General features: G+C 38.2%; 3 protein-coding genes across 4 annotated transcripts; 1 reads left to right on the top strand and 2 right to left on the bottom strand.

The window, feature by feature from the left end:
- Positions 1-1,137: 1,137 nt before the first annotated feature.
- On the bottom strand, positions 1,138-3,287 carry LOC128737649 (zinc finger protein 239-like). Its single transcript, XM_053832325.1, has 5 exons — positions 3,179-3,287; positions 2,532-2,659; positions 1,825-2,339; positions 1,645-1,770; positions 1,138-1,585 (listed from the first exon to the last, which is right to left on the bottom strand). The coding sequence occupies exons 2-5, from the start codon at positions 2,652-2,654 to the stop codon at positions 1,399-1,401; spliced, it is 951 nt and encodes a 316-aa protein (XP_053688300.1). The 5' UTR covers positions 2,655-2,659; positions 3,179-3,287; the 3' UTR covers positions 1,138-1,398.
- Positions 3,288-6,034: 2,747 nt separating this feature from the next.
- On the top strand, positions 6,035-8,510 carry LOC128734706 (ATP-dependent DNA helicase Q1-like). Its single transcript, XM_053829016.1, has 3 exons — positions 6,035-6,755; positions 6,813-7,512; positions 7,584-8,510. Exons 1-3 carry the CDS (start codon positions 6,101-6,103, stop codon positions 8,416-8,418), a joined length of 2,190 nt encoding a protein of 729 aa, XP_053684991.1. The 5' UTR covers positions 6,035-6,100; the 3' UTR covers positions 8,419-8,510.
- On the bottom strand, positions 8,429-9,675 carry LOC128734707 (uncharacterized). Of its 2 annotated transcripts, XM_053829019.1 has the most exons (3): positions 9,609-9,675; positions 8,761-9,549; positions 8,429-8,700 (listed from the first exon to the last, which is right to left on the bottom strand). In XM_053829019.1, the coding sequence occupies exons 2-3, from the start codon at positions 9,476-9,478 to the stop codon at positions 8,513-8,515; spliced, it is 906 nt and encodes a 301-aa protein (XP_053684994.1). In that variant the 5' UTR covers positions 9,479-9,549; positions 9,609-9,675; the 3' UTR covers positions 8,429-8,512. The 2 variants fall into 2 exon arrangements, with proteins under 2 accessions (XP_053684994.1, XP_053684993.1); XM_053829018.1 differs by having other exon boundaries at positions 8,761-9,663.
- Between the last annotated feature and the right edge of the window lie 9,211 nt (positions 9,676-18,886).

Genomic DNA, 18,886 nt, shown 5'->3' with positions numbered 1-18,886 from the left:
GCATCCCACATCTGCTTTGCCGTCTCCATTTGCATAACGTGAATTAGTTGGTTATCCTCCAACGCCAACCCGATAATGGCCTGCGCCTTTTCATCATTCGAAAGCCATGTTTCATCCGGGTTTTCAGGCTTTGGCTCAGTGACAACTTTAAGCACTTTTTCTCGCGTTAGCAACAAACGAATTTTAAATTTCCATATGGCGTAATTGCTATCGGTTAGCTTCTCCACTGTTACCTTCGCGTCAGCCATTTTGTTTTTCACAAACGACCGCTCAAGTTCAGAAGCACAAACTAATTCGCAAAAGTTCACTGTCGTACAATTTAAATTCGCGCACTACAGACGACTACTGGGCCCATAACCTATTCGATTAAAGTAGGCTAAAGAAAAAAGACACCGTTTAAACTTAAACTGCAAACTTTATTAAGAACGACAATAATACACGATACACGTGTTCACCGTACAGTATATAAAAGTATAATGACGCATTTGCACTGCGCCTCTGCTCTGCTCTACACGCTAACCGCTAACTCTACACATATACACCGACACCGCTCAAAGTAACGAATATAAAGGTGGCTGCATCGTTGCTACACTAACACCGAATTGGGGCACAGGATTACAACTATCCCGCTCAACTCCATCAATGGGTATGAGTTGAGAGGTATTAGCGGTCCGTAAACTGTGTACAGCAATCGAGGCCTGCCACAGTGGCCTTTTAACCCAATGCCCTTCTGACATACAAAAAAAAAACGTTCATTTGGTTACCATTTTACCAATGGAATAGCAGCTGTAAAATAGCATTATAAATACAAAAAATACAGTTTAGTTTTATTCAACAAAACTGTAAATAATAATTAGTTCTATAAATGTCTCATATTTTTGCAAATTTTGCTTGGCTGAGACGCTACCAATAAATTAAAATTGAGTCAAATTGATCGAACTATTCCTGATGCTGATCTTAACAACCCAGTCGTCGTATCTTCGAATACAGACTGGGCGGTGTGCACTAGTCCGTAATTGTTCTGTGCTCTATTAACCGGGTGCAAAGTCTGTCAATACAGAAAGGGCAAATTTTAGATGTTTTATACCCAAGGCTTCGCTTTTTTTACCTTCGTAAAAGTAACGGAAATTTGCGTCTTTATTTTCTATTTTTTATTTGGCTTATTGTCGACTATATTATATACAATTCATATACCTATAGCCTAATGTTTAACGTCGTGCTTTACTGGACCTCTTAAAATAATTACCGAAAAAAATATTACCTATATAAATGAAAAAAATTGATCGTAATATCTGGACACTGATTCTGTTTTACGCAACAGTTAAGACATGTGAAACATAAAAAATTAATCCGGCGTATTTGAGAACGTAATTTATATAAAAAGAAATCCTATGCTAGTTAGTAAGCATTTTGAACTGAATTTTGCACCATCTTCATTGCCTTTTCAGCAGCCCTTTCGATTTCATTCTGGTGTGATTTCTTATGAATTACAACATTATAGCTTTTGTTGAAGGTTTTATGACAAATATCGCATTCAAAGGGCTTTTCGCCAGTGTGGGTTCTCGTGTGTAGCGTTAGATCACATCTGAAAGAATTATAATAATAGTCAAGCGACATTCAATAAACGAGTGTAGATTTACATACTTAAACTTGAAAGTGCGTTCGCAATATTCACATTCATAAGGGCGAATAGTTGTATGAACCATTTTGTAGTGATGCCTCCGAGATGTTGATCGCGAAAATTTCTCACCGCAAAGTGTGCATTCATACCTAAAATTATCAACATTTTGCGTCAAAAGAACACTGATAATTGTTAAATCGTACTTTTTAATATCGGTGTGCAGCGCAATGTAATGTACCCTAAGAGAATCTGGTGATGCAAAAGTTTTGCCACAGCGGTCACATGAGAATTGCACTTCATGCGTGTGTTTATTGTTAATGTGCAATTTTAAACGCTTTGATTCCGTATATTGTGCTGGACAATGGGGACACACAAGCTTCGGTCTATTGGGATCATGAATCTGCTGATGTGCACCAAGGTTGGTGCTCGCAATCATTTTACCGCAAATTTGACACTGCACCTTATGTGGCTTAGATCGAGTTGAAGTTGAACTTTTAGTTTTTCTCGGTTTTCTTCCACGCTTTTTCCTGATCTTTTCACAAATTTCTATTAACGCTGGTTTATCTTCTACGGAAGAGTATTCCTCACGTTCCGGTTTAGAGTCACTATCATCGTTGGATTCTGGCTCATATTTCATTGCTTCGATTATTGGTTTGATTTCCAATTTAACTACGCCGTCTTTTGAACAGGCATTGGATTGTACCTCATTTTCATCACTCTGTTTAACATAAGTTTTACGAAAAATGGCATCATTACAAATACAGGCAGTACGGAATTGGATGCACTGTTCCAAAAGATTTTGACAAGTGAAGCACATGTAGACATCGAAGTTAACGCTCATGAGTGCCTTAGGAGTAAATTTTTTTACTGCTATAGCAATGGACGATATAAAAATTCATCAATAACCTACCTCAACACTAGTGATATGAAATATAGCTTTTACCAATCCCTCATTCTGATTCAACGACACCATTAATGAGGGAGCGTTTGACTGAAGACAAAGACGACAAAGCACTGACTCTTCTAGATCCATGTTATCTAAAAATGAAAGTAAATTGGGTGGTTCATAGACAGAGCAAATTTAGCCACAATTTTTAAATAAAATTCTTAGATCAAGTTAACGACGACATGTTCTATCTTATCTCGCGAATAAACCGTCCTAGTCAGTATCATGATGTTTATCGTTTTCCTGCATATGCATATAAGCTGCATATACTCTCTGAATTCGGTAATAATATAGATACAAATCTGGTTAATTCCGATTTTAACTAACGGTAATGATAATGGCCAATAGATAACTGTTTATCATAGGAAACAGTGTTAAAATAATTAGGTTTGGCTTAATCCACAACCCTAAATTATTTACTACTTAATGCTTCATACTCTAGCTATTAGATTTTGTTGAAATATTACCGCATATTATCGAAAAATAATAACTCAGTATTCAAAAATATGCCCGGGTGAATTTGGAGTCTAGAAATCTTTACCATACCATTCTTAACTTTAAATTCCTTATTTTAAAGACATTATTCAAAGCAAGCTTTAAATTTTCCTTACCCAGAAGTTTGTTTGTGACGTGTTTTGAGAATAAATACGATGAGTTTTTTGCAAGAGATTTTTGCCCAGAAATCAACAGTAGTTTTGACAACAATGCAAAATTTTCCAAATTTCACATATTCACAAAAAAAAGTTTTAACAAATATGTTTACTTTTAGATTTTTTACAGCCAATCAGACATTGACGTTTTATATCGAGCAGAGCGACCAGATTATTTTTCAAATTTCATCATTGTAATACTAGATAGAATTAGCATAAGGGCGAATGTCGCAAAGGTAAACAAAACGGGAGAGAGTTACTTTTTGCTGGACCAGCATAGGAAAATCAACCCTGACTCGGTTTGTTTACGTTTGCGGCATTCGCCCTTTTGTTAATTCTATCTTCAGTTGTAATAAGGTGATTTATAGTGACACTTATTGCACTCTTCCTACTATCGAATCGTGATTGGCTAATTGAGATTGCTGACAGCTACCGTACGCACACTATCCCGCGTATACGTACACGCGTTGCTGCTGCTGTTGGTTTTTCCATGACGTTTTTCAAACTGGGGGAAAACAAACCACCAACACAACTGCAGATTAGCAAGCTCTATTGGGCAAACCGACAGAGAGTATTCTAAACTCGATAATTCAAATTTGACATTCAAGTGCATCCAAGGGTAAGTCACTGAGAACATTCCGTTCACCTCTTTCATGGAAATTTTGTTCAGTCTGTGCCTTACTGTGCTGCCGAGGTGCTGATCATGTGAAACATGTCAAATTCGCCAGCGCTCAGATTGACCGTTTGATCGTTTTGACATTAACAAACATTGGCAGGGCTGCCAATTTCTAACATTTCAAAATTTAAATGTCAAAAATGTGGGCCACAGTGTGCCATAAACTGTGAAATGAGTGTACCGCAATTGCAATCAATGAGGCCAGCTGTTCACTAAATTGAGCCTGCCTCAATGTTCTAAGCGACTTACCCTTGAGTGCATCTTATAGCGTTTTTGTTTTTGCTTAGATCCAACCTAGGTTTGCCCTAGTTCCAATCGAACGGCTGTCAAAACGTTTGTTTTTTCACTCAGGTTGAACTTAGTTTCGCTCTGGGTTGAACTTTTTCGACGTCAGGTTCGCTCTGAGTTTTTCACAGTTTCAACTCCGCTGTTAGGAATAAACGGACAACCCGAAAATGTTTGTTCATTCTCAAGTTGGACAAGTTGGAACCTGAGAGAGAGGCGCTAGCTGGGATTGTTATTGTGCATCGAACTGTCAGTGGAAACCGGGTAAGAAATGTCAGTGTGAACCGGGCTAGCTTGATTGAATAAAACAGGGGAAGTATTTATTTGCGTTGAAATTTCAAACCCCTCGCAAACCGGAGCATTCTGACTTGATTTAAATTGTATAATATTTGAATTTTTTTCAAATACCGTGGACCCCCGTTCGTTTGACCGTTTTTAATCTGAACACTTTTTAATTTGAACCCCGTTGGTTTGCACGACGTGCAAATTAAAAATGGTTCAAATGTCATTCTTAATATGACATCATTTGCTTATGCAGACAAGGCACATAAACACGATTTATTTGTACTGATCTAGCGTGTTTAATCTGTTTCACAATGCGCTTCCTCAACGATTATGGTTGAAATCTGATCGGAGAATGAAATATTCGCTGTGCAACTGCCAACTGAATCAAACCACCAAAACAATAACAAAGAACAGGGCAGCCAGTTCACACAAGCTCCAGCATATTTAGGGTTACCAGTTGTTCAAATTAAAAGCTAACCCCGTTAGTTTGCATGAGGAATCGTTCAAACGAACGGGGGTCCACTGTATACACACTTAAAAAAAGTACCGAGTTCGGTAAACTTTACAGAACTTTGAACAGCCGAACGCTCGGTAAAATTTTTTTTTATGATGTCAAACATTACCAACGATCCGAAAACGTCGATTGGCACCATCGAAATTTTTACCGAACGTTCGGCTGTTCAGAGTTCGGTAAATCTTACCGAACGTTTTAAGTGTGTAAGAAGAAGAAGGCCCCGTACAGAGTAAACGCGACAGCGACGCGACCCGACTTCGCTCTCATGTTGCTAAATGCACAGTCCTGCTTTGGGCGAAAAAGGGCTGCGCGTATAACTACAGCAAGAAATGTCGCGTCGCGTCGCATGTCGCTTGCACTCTGGCGGTATCCGAAGACAACGACAATAATCAACCTATCACCCAGGCGTATGAAACTGAAGGGAAAAGAAGTAGCTAACATCTTTTTACGCTTCCTACACGTCCGACACAAAAAGAAAAAAAGCAAAAAAGTAACTTTGTTCGGGAGCTTACCAATACAGATTCATCCGAGGCTGAAGTTAGAGCGGGCTACTCACAAATACATTTTGTCCGAGGCAAAGTTTGTTGTGGGCTAGATGAGATGTTGGCTACACGAAAAATGTATGGGAATGACATTTGTGACAGCGGGGTGCTATCACCTAGCTGGCGCGTCTCTCTCTCTCAGGATATGGAACTAAACCCAGGTTAAAAAACAAAAACGGTATAATAAAATGGCATCCCTGAAAATAGCGGAAGACCTTCTCCTTCGCATTCGCGACTATTCGAAGATAAGGTGCTGCCACCTGTAAAGGTTTGGTATGAATCAAGGATACGAAATTGGTTAAAGAGTGAAGAAATGGAATGATTTTTAACATTCGTCATTTGCACTCAGCTAACATATACGTTCAGTTCTATGAGTGTAAACGAAACAAAAGATATCATGAATAGCGCGAATAGGACGGGATCCGAACTATAACTGGAAAGGATTTGACATTTCGCTCTTTACCGCTTTGAAACCTTTCTAATATTATTTTGAGATTTCTGTTGAATAATTGTTATTAAATAAACGTGACTCTTCAAAATAGTTGACAAAGTTTATCTTGGAGCATGTGCCATTTTCGTTTATGAAAATGTGTGATCTAGATATTGAGCTATCAGAAGCTGATAATGACACAAGGATAGTCGCCGTAGAACGAGAATTGGAGGAAATCGACCTTAAAATCTCCCAGTTAAGAGCTCGTCGGAAGCAACTAGAACAGTTACAAGAACGCTTACATATCCATAAAGTACAAGAGAATTCAAATTTGCTTGTCGAGAAAAAATGGGACGCGGAGAACTTTCATTGGTCGGATCGAGTTCGAACAGTGCTGAAGGATGTATTTCACATGGAGAAATTTCGGGCTCAACAGTTAGCGGCTATAAACGCAGTTCTTTCACAAAACGATGTCATACTTTTGGCTCCTACTGGCGGGGGGAAAAGTCTTTGTTATCAACTTCCGGCGCTGGTTGCGGAAGGTATTACCATAGTTGTTTCTCCGCTAATATCATTAATGGAGGATCAAGCTTGGGCGTTGAAAAAAATAGGAGTCAAAGCGGAATACATATGTGCTACCTCAGATAAGGAATTAGTAAACAGTGTTCATAAGATGCTTCGTGAAGGCAATGACAGCGCAATAAGGCTTCTATACATCACGCCCGAGCGAATAGCTAAGAGTAATCGCTTTATGCTAGCACTCCAGAAATGTTACAACATTAAAAAATTAGCTTTAATTGCTATCGGTAAAATATCTACATTGTTTACTGCATTTAAACCCGAATTAAAATTGTATTTTACAGATGAAGTCCATTGTTGCTCACAGTGGGGTCACAACTACCGGCCAGACTACAAAAACCTGTGTGTATTAAAGACTATGTTTCCGGATGTGCCTTTATTGGGAGTAACAGCAACAGCCACAACAAAAGTTATAGCGGACGTAAAAAAAATGCTCAATCTACGCGAATGTCTTATATTAAATGCTCCCTTCAACCGACCTAATCTGTACTATCATGTTTTGGAAAAACCAGCAGATAAAGAGGAATTACACGACTTTCTTGCTAGTTTAATTCGAAAGAAGTACCGTAATATGAGCGGTATTATTTACACCTATTCTATTAAGGACACCGAAGAACTGTCAGTGCAGCTCCTTCAGCGAGAAGTGAAAGTTTTACCTTACCACGCCAGTTTGGCAGCAAAAGATCGAACTAAAACTCATAAAAAGTGGATGCAAAATGAAATTCAAGTGATTGTGGCTACGAATGCATTTGGTATGGGAATCGATAAACCAGATGTTCGATTTGTGATTCATCACACTTTGTGCAAAAGTATGGAGAGTTTTTACCAAGAGAGTGGCCGTGCCGGTCGAGACGGCAAGCGTTCGGACTGTATTCTGCTATACCGATTTCAAGATATATTTCGTCTTTCCACGGTAATATTTAGCGAATACGAAGGTTTAGAAAACGTTTACTCAATGATAAAGTACTGTATTAATGGCAAAGAGTGAGTAGAGAATTTTCAATAAATCCCTATTCTTGTAGCATCAGATTTTAATTTAAAATTCATTGTTTCAGCTGTCGCCGAAAGCTAATCTCGAGATTTTTCGCTGAAGTTTGGGAAGATACGGACTGCGATCGAATGTGTGACCGCTGCTACTATCGGGATAAGGTTCAGCTTCCTGAGCAAGATATAAACCCTCACTACAACACACTGCTTGCGATTCTTCGCCGAGCAGAGACATTGAAAACAAAGCTAACAGCATTGAAGTTGGTAGACGCTTGGTATCATAAAGGAAGCCCTAAAAACCGTCTGGAACAACCTCCACCATTGATGGATAGATACATCGGTGAACAAGTAGTGGCTTTCCTAATTGTAAACGGTTATCTTAAGGAAGATTTTCAATATAATCAATACTCGGCAATCAGCTATATTACAAAGGGAACCGCTTCGGTTGGAAAGAGTGGAATTCGGTTTCAGGCGGCCAGAGTACTTCGAATTCCTGTGGAATCTAGTACAGATACTTCTACCTCCAGAACTAGTCTGCCGGGTGATAGTTTTGAGACAGCATCTGTAACATCAAGTACTAATAGAGCGGAAAAATCTAGCAAAACTAGTTTAGCCAAACGAAAAGTTTTGTCCGAAAACGAAGATAATGATGAATATGAGAGTTTTTCATCAAGAGGCTTATCTAGTGTGTCCAGTTCCAATAGCACTCTCATTAGCAACGATTGTAGGACAGATAAGCGTCGCCGTAAAGCGGATTCTTCAAATTGCCTGCAGATTAGCGAACTAGTAGCATTGAAAAGAGATGAAATGCGTAATAGTGCTAGGGAACTAAATAAATCTTATGAAGACGAAGACGTTCTTTTTGTTCCCATAGAGGATGAAGTTATCGAGATTGATGAATAGTTCTAGATGGATTACGTTTCCTTTTGGTATAGTATAACAAAAATAAAACCACCTCGAAATGCTTGGATTCTGTTAAACGGGATTATGCAATTTTTTACATCGCAAGATAAGGAGTTTTACAATTAAGAGCATTGTTCCGAAAATGACCCATGCTTTGGGTAGCCATTTGGCGATGTCTTCGCATTGCTTCATGAATTTCTTGCGGCGTGATTGGCTTTACACCGTCAACACCGCGTCCGTGTGTCACTTCTGGACACAAATGAAGCATTGAATGTGATGTTCCTGAAGCGAGACAAATATGCAAATAAGAAAGCTTTTGCAGTGATACAGCACTAAACTTACCAGATGAAGTTACTCGACTGTACGGATCTACAGATCTATTGGCCGAATTCAGTCTTGTTAAAATACAGAAGTCCACCAACACTGCAATTGTTTCGTGCGCCAAATAGGATAATGTCAGTAAACAACTCTGCGAGATGATAACATCTTCCGGGAAGTTTAGCCATGCTCTCATTCTATTTTTCATTGTATTAGTATTACGATGCATAAAAGATGTTCTTCTAGCAAGATTAAATTCTTCATACTGTTTACCAGCTAAAATTTGCGAAATGCGGTCAGCACGGAAAAGTCGACGCACTTTTTCTTCATCGAATTTTTCTGCGACGTCACGATCCGAGTCTTCGTCCGATTCTTCCAGATTAGATCCAAGATCACCCAATTGAGAAAAACGGTCCCCGTATAAATCCTTCATTTTCTTCTTCACGAAAGCCATATCTCTAAAGTATTTTTGCAATCTTGCAACCCTTACTGGATTTTTTCGCATTATATACTCAAAATCTCTTCTAGACAAAACCGGTGAATTCTGCCGACACATGGCATGGTCGATAGCGTCTTGCATTATTCCTCGTAATTGATGTAGCACTATTTTTTCCACCAATATGACAGATTCTCGCAAAGGTTTTTCACAATCTCCGTAACCACGCATTATCTGAGATATTTCTTCAAAAAAAATCGGCACGTAGTCTCCTGCAGTGGCATCCAGTCCATTGAGAGCATTCATGTTATTAATGGTTCCTCCAGCGGCAGATCCAGACGGAAGATTAGCGCTTCCCGGATGAATTGCGATGTTAACTGTTGGCCGACTCAGTTTTTTAGAATTAACGTCACGAGAACTCATGGTTTGTGGTTACCTATAAACTAATAAACCGTTGTTTTATCCAAAATTAGCGAATTTCGAAACGCGAAATTATGTGAATTGAACGAGCGATAAATTCATACGAATGAAATGAAAACACAATAATATTATTGACAGCTTTAATCCCAGCGGTGTTGTAAACTGTACACTCAAAATTTATTCTATTCCCGGCTGCCAGATGATTTTTTAGCAAGCTCGACAAATATTTGAAAAGGGCTAATTAACCAAATGCAAATCAAGTACAACAAAACAATGAGAGTTCATTTTACTTTTAAAAAAGCATATTGTGCTTCTTGAGAAAATCTTTCGTTTTTCAGCTTTATATAGTTGTGCGCAAAGGTAAATCATGTATTATTGACAGTGTAAGTACGTGTAAGTTTTCTATGTTTATGCTCTTATTCTTTGCTTAGATAGAACATTAATTGTTTTGTTTTGTTTTTGCATTTGTTTTGTTCTATTACGTACAGACTTACAAACAACACAGTTACAATGTCTTACGTTAACCGAAAATGATAAAATTTAAATGCTGATTGCGTTTGTAAAAAATTGGTCCATGTTTGAACGGACAAACACGAAGCAAGCTACCCTAGCATTCAGCTGATGAGTGAGAGAGAAATATTGTTGCTTTTCTCATCACTCTTGCGTTGACAGTTTCTTACGAGATTTCGTGTGAGTGTAAAAGAGATACTTTGACTGCGAGCAACCAGAACAGAGCTGCGCGCAACTGTTAGGCGCACAACTTAACCTACGAAAGAAAAATTTTAGATAATAATCGCAATATTGAAATGGCGAAAAACTGAAGTTACTTTAAATGTTGCGGTTTTCACATCAGTAAATTTTAATGTAAGACGTAGATTTTACAACGTATATAAGGGGGCATTATGTGCTGGTAACGTAGCTGGTACACTAAATTGTCGACTATTTTCCATACACATAAAAGTCAAAAACAGTGAACTTTCAACATTCACTCCATTTACTGTACATTATACGCTTTTTTCAGTAAAGTTACTATAAAATTTAAGGTAAATTCTGCAATTAAAATCAGAAGCTTCCGATATTGCGGAATTTCCACCTATTTACAGTGTGACACATATATATTCCAACAAAAATCATTTTATGCTTGCAACGGCATATACAATTAATACAATCAAAGTTTCATTTCCGTATTATGTCTCGTTCGGTGTGCACGCACCAATGTTCGAGTTACGGTCGTTGATAATAAATAAACTCCGAAACGGTGCTGCATGCAACACAATTTTTCGTGACCTCAAACATCTCGGCATAAAAAGACCCAGGTAACCAATAAGCATTTTTGACTGCATAGCTGTTGTAAATTGGCATGCAAAATTCTATTTTAAATGTTCCGCACGGAAAATGGCAGTTGAGCTGAATATCAACAGGGAATCTCTTCGTTGAATTTTGAAAATGGATCTGGATGTAAAAGCATTCAAAAAACGTAAAAGCAACAAAACCAAAACGACAGGAAAGATGCAAACTGCTGCTCCGTCGGCCCGGTGATTCCGAAGTGATGATTTTCTGATGAGAATTTGTTTGTTCCACAAACCCCACATAATGCTCAAAATGATCGGTTGTGGTCGGTTTCGATCATCGACGTTCCAAAGCACAAACGGAATGTACCAAGATACCAAAATTCATTAGCAGTCATGGTATGGGGAGGCATTTAAAAGGAAGGGAAACCTCCTGTTGTATTTATTGAAAAGGGTTTGAAAATTAATGCAAAATACTATCTAGAAATGATCTTAGAACAAAATTTGATGTCTTACGTTCAGGGAATGTATGGTGAAGAATATTACTTCTTTCAACAGGATAGAGCTCTTGCCCACACTGAAAATCTTGTGCAGACGTGGTTCAAAGCCAATCTGACGGATTTCATATCGAAAAAGGAATGGCCTCCAAGTTCTCCTCATTTGAATCTCTGGATTTTAGTATAAGGGGGTATATGCAGCAGAAGCTCAGTGATTATAAATATCATAATTTGGATAAATATTTATTAGTTATCAACAAGATATGGGATAACGTTCCGATGGAAGTAGTGCGTGCCGCATATAACGACTTCAAAAAGCATTTGAAGCGTGTTATCCAGGCAAAAGGTGATTTAATAGACTAATAGAGCAATGATTGCTTGATGTGTTCTGTATCTATGGGTAAACAACTTCTAAAACTACAATTCGAAATAAAGCCGATATTTACAAAAATATAACTGTTTTTGTTCGAATATATATGTGCCACACTGTAGAGTCACACGCGAAATGGGAACTTGGCTGGCTCAGAGTACCAGTTCCTATCTGCAGCCACCAGCATGTTGCGAACTTGCCTATGGTTTATGGTAAAGCTATGGTATTTACCATAGCTCTATTTCGTAGAGACCTTATTAGCAGTGTCTTTGATGACGGACTAAGCTTTCGGATTATCAGCGCAAGCTATAGGTAGGAAATTTGATGAGAGAGAAACAAGTGAACCGATGATCGTGAGTTTATTAATACAAAAGTAGGGTTTATATACAGTGGACCCCCGTTCGTTTGAACGATTCCTCATGCAAACTAACGGGGTTACTTTTTAATTTGAACAACTGCTAACCCGAAATATGCTGAAACCTGTGTAAACTGGCCGCCCTGCTCTTTGTTATTGTTTTGGTAGTTTGTTTTAGTTGGCAGTTGCAAGTGCGAATATTGCATTTTCCGATCGGATTTCTATCTTAATCGTTAGGAAAACGAAATGTGAAACCGATTAAACACGCTAGGTCAGTACAAACAAATCGTGTTTATGTGCATTGTCTGCATAAACAAATGATGTTATGTTGAGAATGACATTTGAACCATTTTTAATTTGCACGTCGTGCAAACCAACGGGGTTCAAATTAAAAAGTGTTCAGATTAAAAATGGTCAAACGAACGGGGGTCCACGGTACACATACAGTGGACCCCCGTTCGTTTGAACGATTCCTCATGCAAACTAACGGGGTTAGTTTTTAATTTGAACAACTGGTAACCCTAAATATGCTGAAACTTGTGTGAACTGGCTGCCCTGCTCTTTGTTATTGTTTTGGTGGTTTGGTTCAGTTGGCAGTTGCAAGCAGCGAATATTCATTCTCCGATCGAATTTCTCGGATATATAGCTTTGCTGTCGACATGGGGGTTCATATCCCAGATTTAAATCATGATGTCCCGTGATGAACAGCTGTCGTACGTTCCCCCTAGCTGCGCGTAAAACGCTTCCTTCTCATCGTCGGGTCTACCTTCGCATGGATAGTGCATGTTTGACGGCCTGTTATCCTCAACTTATGCATACTCTAGTCCACTTCACCATGCGATCCAGCATTCTGCCCATCACTACAAAAGCCTGTTCTCAGCTCGTTGGTCACTGCACCGTTCTGGTAAACTTGAGCCTCGTCGCCACGGATCCTCCACACCTTGTTGCCAATGTGACCAGATCTATCCAGCTTTTTACGAGCCATAATGGCGGACGTGTTCGTAATATTTGAACAGCATTTTTGACATTTTCCTAATACATCGCACGTTTTCTTTCCGTACAATCCTTTAGTTTTACCGTGAACACGCGGAAAGAAAACGTGCGATGTATTAGGGAATTGTTTAAAATGCTGTTCAAATATTACGAACACGTCCGCCATTATGGCTCGTAAAAAGCTGGATTGCAGTGCCACGTTGTCGAACTTTCGAGGTTGTAGCTATTCCAGCGTCACCCGAGAGTAACCCACGAAATTCGACGACCTGCAGTTACAAGTACCAAGCATCCTTTCCATGTCCACCAACACCCTTCACCAATCTTATTTTGGACACATCCGTTTGATATTGCCGTAAATTTCCAAGATAGAGTACGCGTAACATATTACATCAAGGCGACCTACGAAACTATTGACCGTGAACAGCTACGGAAAATTATGAACGAAAACGCCTTTTCTGGGAAGCTGAAAAGACTGATTAAGGCTATACGATGCATAGTGTACAGTCACAGTGGCTTGTGAGGATATCGGGCGCGTAATCAAGTACCCTATTCTCGCAGTTACCTCACTCACCCCACTTCACTCATGGGTTCTTATAGTCACCCTCACCATTTAGTTTAGTTTATTTCACAAATTTGTAGCGCAATGTGCCTTATAAAATACTACAATATAGTTGAACCCAGATTATCTTCCAATATCCTAAAACTACTTTATTCATTTTGCTGATTCTTCCCGTTGAAGTAGGCAACACAATCACGCCGAAATCCAAATATCGTTAGATTGTTTTTTATTTCTGACGGCAGCAGATCCAGATGGCAATGATTTGTACAGAAACCCAGGTGACCAGGATCACCCTTTCAGAATCGCAAAGTGTGCTCTGCCCTAAAAAATAAAAGTAAGATGATAGTGAGAATACGGATCCAAGCCTGTTTGAAACACGCAGGGGACTTCGACAAGGCGATGGTATTTCCTACCTCGTGTTCAACAGCGCGCTAGAAGGTGTTATGAAAGGTCCGAACAATGTCGGAAGGATGTTCTAGGTGCTTGCTGTGCAGTATAACAAGCTGAAACGTGATACACTGAAGGTTGGATTAGTGGTGAATACGTCTAAAGCCAAGTATCTGTTAGCAGGATAATGACGTCGGGTCGTTGATAACGTCGCATAACAACTGCAAATGCTCGACGGGGAGTTGAAAGCACTGGCCGTTTTTGCATGTCGTGTGCTTAGGACTGTCTTTGGCGGGGTAATGAACTACGAGCAGGGGCAGCTCTTCAGCAAGCCCAGTATTTAGGAAGTTGCTAAAGCTTAGCTAAGCTAATGGACAGCACATGTTGTGAAAATGCCGAACAAAACCCCGCGGCATTAGCCTCGAATCCACTGGATACCAGACGCAGCGGTGCACAGCGTGCTGGATGGTTATACCAAGCAAGGCCTGGAAAGTGTGGAACATTCGGAAAATTGGAGACGGACAGCCATGAACATGAGTTTGTTGGCGGAACAATGTTATGCAGGTAAACATCGCACCAGAATAAGTTAGTAAATAAGAAAAATATAAAACCGAATGCTGATTTGGTACCCTATTTTCTTTTAAGTTGGCACTCCAAAACTTGCAAATGAGCTAAATGAAAACCAAGTAGAGTGTATCACGAATGTGTTGGGTTTGTGGTTATTTTCAATGAAATTAGATAACTCTCTTGTACATGAGAAGAACGAAAAAGATGAACGCATAAAGTTATTCCTTTAATAATAATATTCAATTGCAAGAATTTTGAAGTCTGCTATTTCTGTTTGAATTTACCATATGATATATAAATAGAGCTATAGGATTAGATGCACCCTGCACGATTCAACATAACAAGTTGGCGTAAACTGTTGCATCAAAATTGCCAGTCAGCGAAGAAACTATCTTCAGAATTGCAGATATGCATGTATACTCTTTGAAGCAAGCAAGACTTGAAAGTTGCATATATGAATCTTCGGCGGTGGCTCTGATCAAATTTATCAATAATCAGAGAAATATTTTTTGTGCATTCTTACAACAGCAGAATGAAGGAAATATAATGTTGATCGGTTTGTTGGCTCGTTATCATCCTGTGTGAAATCGGAACAAAAATAAACCGACGGGAAACGGCGAAGAAAAAACGAGATCTACTAACTTCTTTTCGTTCAAACAGAATTTCCTGACAGAGAAAGGAGGAAAAGCCAATCTCGTATCCTCTGCTGCTCAACACAAGTCAGCCCGAGTAGCTGCCTGTACCGCCCTTCAATTCATCATATTTTGCGATATTTCTCTGACTGAACTCGTGCTCTAACTAATAAATCATCAGCATTTTTATTGAAAATTTATATTTTTCGAAAAGTTTTTCCTTCCTTCTCCACATACAGTAGTACTCTACCTCAGGCATGAGTTAAGAATAAACTATACTTCAATGTAGCAAACCAAACAAAGTGTGATGTAGGGATGCAATACTATGTGTATCGGTAAAACGATTATCACATTGTGCAAAACATTTCTTTAAGAATTGCGCCTTGTTCGAGACTACCACTATAGACTATGTACTATAGACAGCTGCTTATTTTCAAACTAACAACAATATATAATTACATATCATGTAATAGGTACGAGAAATTTGACGATGTGCGATAACGCTATATTAATGATGGATTACATCGTATCAGTTTGAAAGCGCGCGCTTTGGTAACAAATTCTTTTTTGAAGTACGTGCGAATGTTTTGCAAGACTAAACAACCTAACAATTGTTAGATATCTACTTTATCGACATTGACACATTTTCCAAACAATTATTTTTTTCTTCCATGTAGCAGCAAACCAGTAAGAAGATAATAACTTACTTATATGTACACTGTTAAAAAATCATCTATAAAAGATCAACTTCGGTGTTTTTGTCTATTCGATGGTATAGTTTAGAATGAAATATATTCTTGGCAGTTTAGAAATAAAACCAACTTTTTGTGTACATATATTTTCCTGTGTTACATCTTATATGAAATAGGACGAATATGAATATCTTCCTAGAGAACAGATGTACAAATTATTCTCTTCCTGTGTCTTTCCACACAGCTATTAAGATTTTCTGCATCCAGGAAACAAATCTCAGTTTCAGTCTTAGTAAATGGGAGTTTGTTTCCGTCACATTTCATCATTTTCTGCAAGGCCAAGATTCATTTTTCCGGCATTGTTCTTTCTGGCACATGACCGTTCCAGTGTTCAGATGATCCGCTAGATTGACAGCAGGAATAGCAGAAAATCCACAATAATGAAATCTTAAAGCCAACATGGACGCCTCTAGGCACGATTTGCCTCCTGCAGCTATCCGTACCAGTTCATCCGTGATTTAATAATGCATAATCAAAATACATCATTAATAATATCGCAGTATTGTTGGAACCAGCAGGAATGTTGTCAAGCTTGGAAATGAATTAGATAAGAATTTATCGTTTAATGCACTGGTATGATGCGTTCTATTGCAAAGAATTTTCACAAAGTAAAACACAATTTTTTAACCAATAGATTTCAAGATAATGTGAATTCGCACGTTTTATCTAAGCTTTGTACTTTTGAATATAATCGATTTTATGCCTTATGTTCTAATATTTTTATGATTTAGTAGATTATTCTTTTTGTCTACATCTTGCATTTGCAATAATTGTTTTAATGTTTTACGCGTTATATTTATTCAACCAAATCGATTTTGTTTCTGTTTTACACGCAATCATTATATTATTGGATCTAATAGCGCAACTGAACGTTTTGTATTTGTAGTAGAAGTTGTTATCTTTTCGGCGATTTGTTGTATAATTCTAAAATAAAATAGTTAATATAGGGTTTATTCACTTGAATCAAATTTGGGGAAGTGAAATGCTTTGATTTTTATATATTAAACAACCGTAATAATATTCAAGCAGGCCTCCTTTTGTAATTAACTTCCCATTTCAGTCTTCTTCAATTCATTCTGATTATTAAGCAAATAATATTAGGTAAATTAAATAGATTTAGTATAGACACACGGTTAAACCACTCTATAATAAGCTCAACTAGTATAGACACTTAGACAGACAAAAATCATTTAGATAGTTACGAAATCTGATGAGATCAAAAAAAGTATTATAATTTTCTAATTGACAAAACTATTTCGCCTTTAACCGATATATACTGAAATATAACTTTCAGACTTACTACTTGGTACATTTTAGAAAGTGATAAACAAATAGTACAATAAACCAAGCATTCAGCTGTGAGCTGTGACAGCATTAGTTTCACTTTTTATTGTACTAAAATTCTAGGTTGTTTAGCTTGTATGCATACCTAAACGTGATGCTGACGAGTACGGGAAGGATAAGTGTTTCCTATCAACTTAGCAGACTCTTCGCAAAGTAACCGAACACTTCACTTGCATCCTTTTAGAAGTGGCATTTGGTGAAAACGTTTTACTTTATGGGCTTGAGGTCTTACCAGGATTCCATCGCTCCAGGCCCCAACGTCCGCCCGCTAGCTTCGAAGAGATATGCAATGCATCCACCTCTAGTGCTAGTGCTGGCTGGTAGGCTTTTTGCTGCGGTTTAATGCACTGCAGGAGGACCAATGCGCGTTTTCCTAAACCAAACCATGCATTGTTCTACCCATGGCAAAGCACACAAGCGACAAAAAATAGGTGCTAAATAGTGCTGCTGGAATGGTTCAAAGAAGAATAGGAATAAAGGATTCTTGAATGCAGCTGATGTCCACTGCTCTACACAGAGACAGAGGCTTGGCGCAAATGAAATAACGCCACCAAAGCGACCAGTGCAGGGCATTAGGAGAAATGCGTAAATCCGCTTACAGAGACAGTGGGTTGAATACGGAAGATCCACCCGGAGTGCCAGTGTCGCTTGTATCAAGAAGAGCTTTTAGCGGTCACATAGTCGAGGTGCATTTTTGATGGCTGCAGCATTTGCGCGTAGCATTCTTGGAGACTAAACCGCTAGGGAGATTATGTCAACACCAGTGCAGTGTTGGAGACTGTTGAGGTTATCGTTTTCTGAGAGATTTGTTAGTGACACCAGTGGGCTGGTTATTTATATGGTCGTGAAATTTTAATTATTCAACTTGTACAAGTTAACAAGCTATGAGGAATGGTATTTAATTAATGGCATAAGCTTCTTCCATCGTATTTTTAGTTCTAATTGAATGAATACTGAATTGAATAATGCATAAATATGCAAGAATGCAACAATATATAACATTTTAATATTTCCTGGTAGTTCTTTTTTAATTTATATATCACAACAAATAAAGGTAAATAAATTTTGTCTGTTTATTTCTATTAAAATCGGCTTTGTTTGTTTGATTGTTTTTCTGAAATCTCGGACATAAATGTTTTACCCAACACCAAATACCTAAAATGAAATAAAAGAAGTAAGTATCACTTTAATTCTGGCAAGTGGTATACAGTGTATAGTAAATATGTCCAACGTTATCCAACTTCTCTTTTATCGAGGAACTTTTTAATTCCGAATATTCAATTGACTCAAAGAACAAGGGAATATATCAACCTATTTACATAGTTCCTGTTTGTAAATAAACTCGTTGGCCTTTCTTTGTAGGCTTAACAATAGATTAGAACAATCTATAAACTGAACTAATGAAATAGAATATAGAACTGAAGCCAATCTGAATTTCCTCAAAGTGCTTAAACTTAGGTGTTGAGCGGAAAATTTGTAGATGATTGGACCACGGCAACAGATTACTTGATTTTGAGTTTTGCTCTTGTCAGCAATAGTGAGTTGAGTA

This window comes from Sabethes cyaneus, chromosome 2 (genome assembly GCF_943734655.1).
Source record: "Sabethes cyaneus chromosome 2, idSabCyanKW18_F2, whole genome shotgun sequence".
Classification (NCBI taxonomy): domain Eukaryota; kingdom Metazoa; phylum Arthropoda; class Insecta; order Diptera; family Culicidae; genus Sabethes; species Sabethes cyaneus.
The sequence above is the reverse complement of the archived record's forward strand: the minus strand, read 5'-3'. Positions and strand labels throughout refer to the sequence as shown.

What these genes read in the sequence shown, in the direction of transcription:
- LOC128737649 (XM_053832325.1), bottom strand. Translation starts at nt 2,654, where the DNA reads ATGGATCTAGAAGAGTCAGTGCTTTGTCGTCTTTGTCTTCAGTCAAAC. An exon ending in TTCATATCACTAGTGTTGAG is followed by an intron (nt 2,340 to 2,531) that starts GTAGGTTATTGA and finishes TATGTTAAACAG; the next exon opens with AGTGATGAAAATGAGGTACA. An exon ending in GAACGCACTTTCAAGTTTAA is followed by an intron (nt 1,586 to 1,644) that starts GTATGTAAATCT and finishes TAATTCTTTCAG; the next exon opens with ATGTGATCTAACGCTACACA.
- LOC128734706 (XM_053829016.1), top strand. Translation starts at nt 6,101, where the DNA reads ATGAAAATGTGTGATCTAGATATTGAGCTATCAGAAGCTGATAATGAC. An exon ending in ATTAGCTTTAATTGCTATCG is followed by an intron (nt 6,756 to 6,812) that starts GTAAAATATCTA and finishes TGTATTTTACAG; the next exon opens with ATGAAGTCCATTGTTGCTCA. An exon ending in TACTGTATTAATGGCAAAGA is followed by an intron (nt 7,513 to 7,583) that starts GTGAGTAGAGAA and finishes TCATTGTTTCAG; the next exon opens with CTGTCGCCGAAAGCTAATCT.
- LOC128734707 (XM_053829018.1), bottom strand. Translation starts at nt 9,595, where the DNA reads ATGAGTTCTCGTGACGTTAATTCTAAAAAACTGAGTCGGCCAACAGTT. An exon ending in CAGTCGAGTAACTTCATCTG is followed by an intron (nt 8,701 to 8,760) that starts GTAAGTTTAGTG and finishes GTCTCGCTTCAG; the next exon opens with GAACATCACATTCAATGCTT.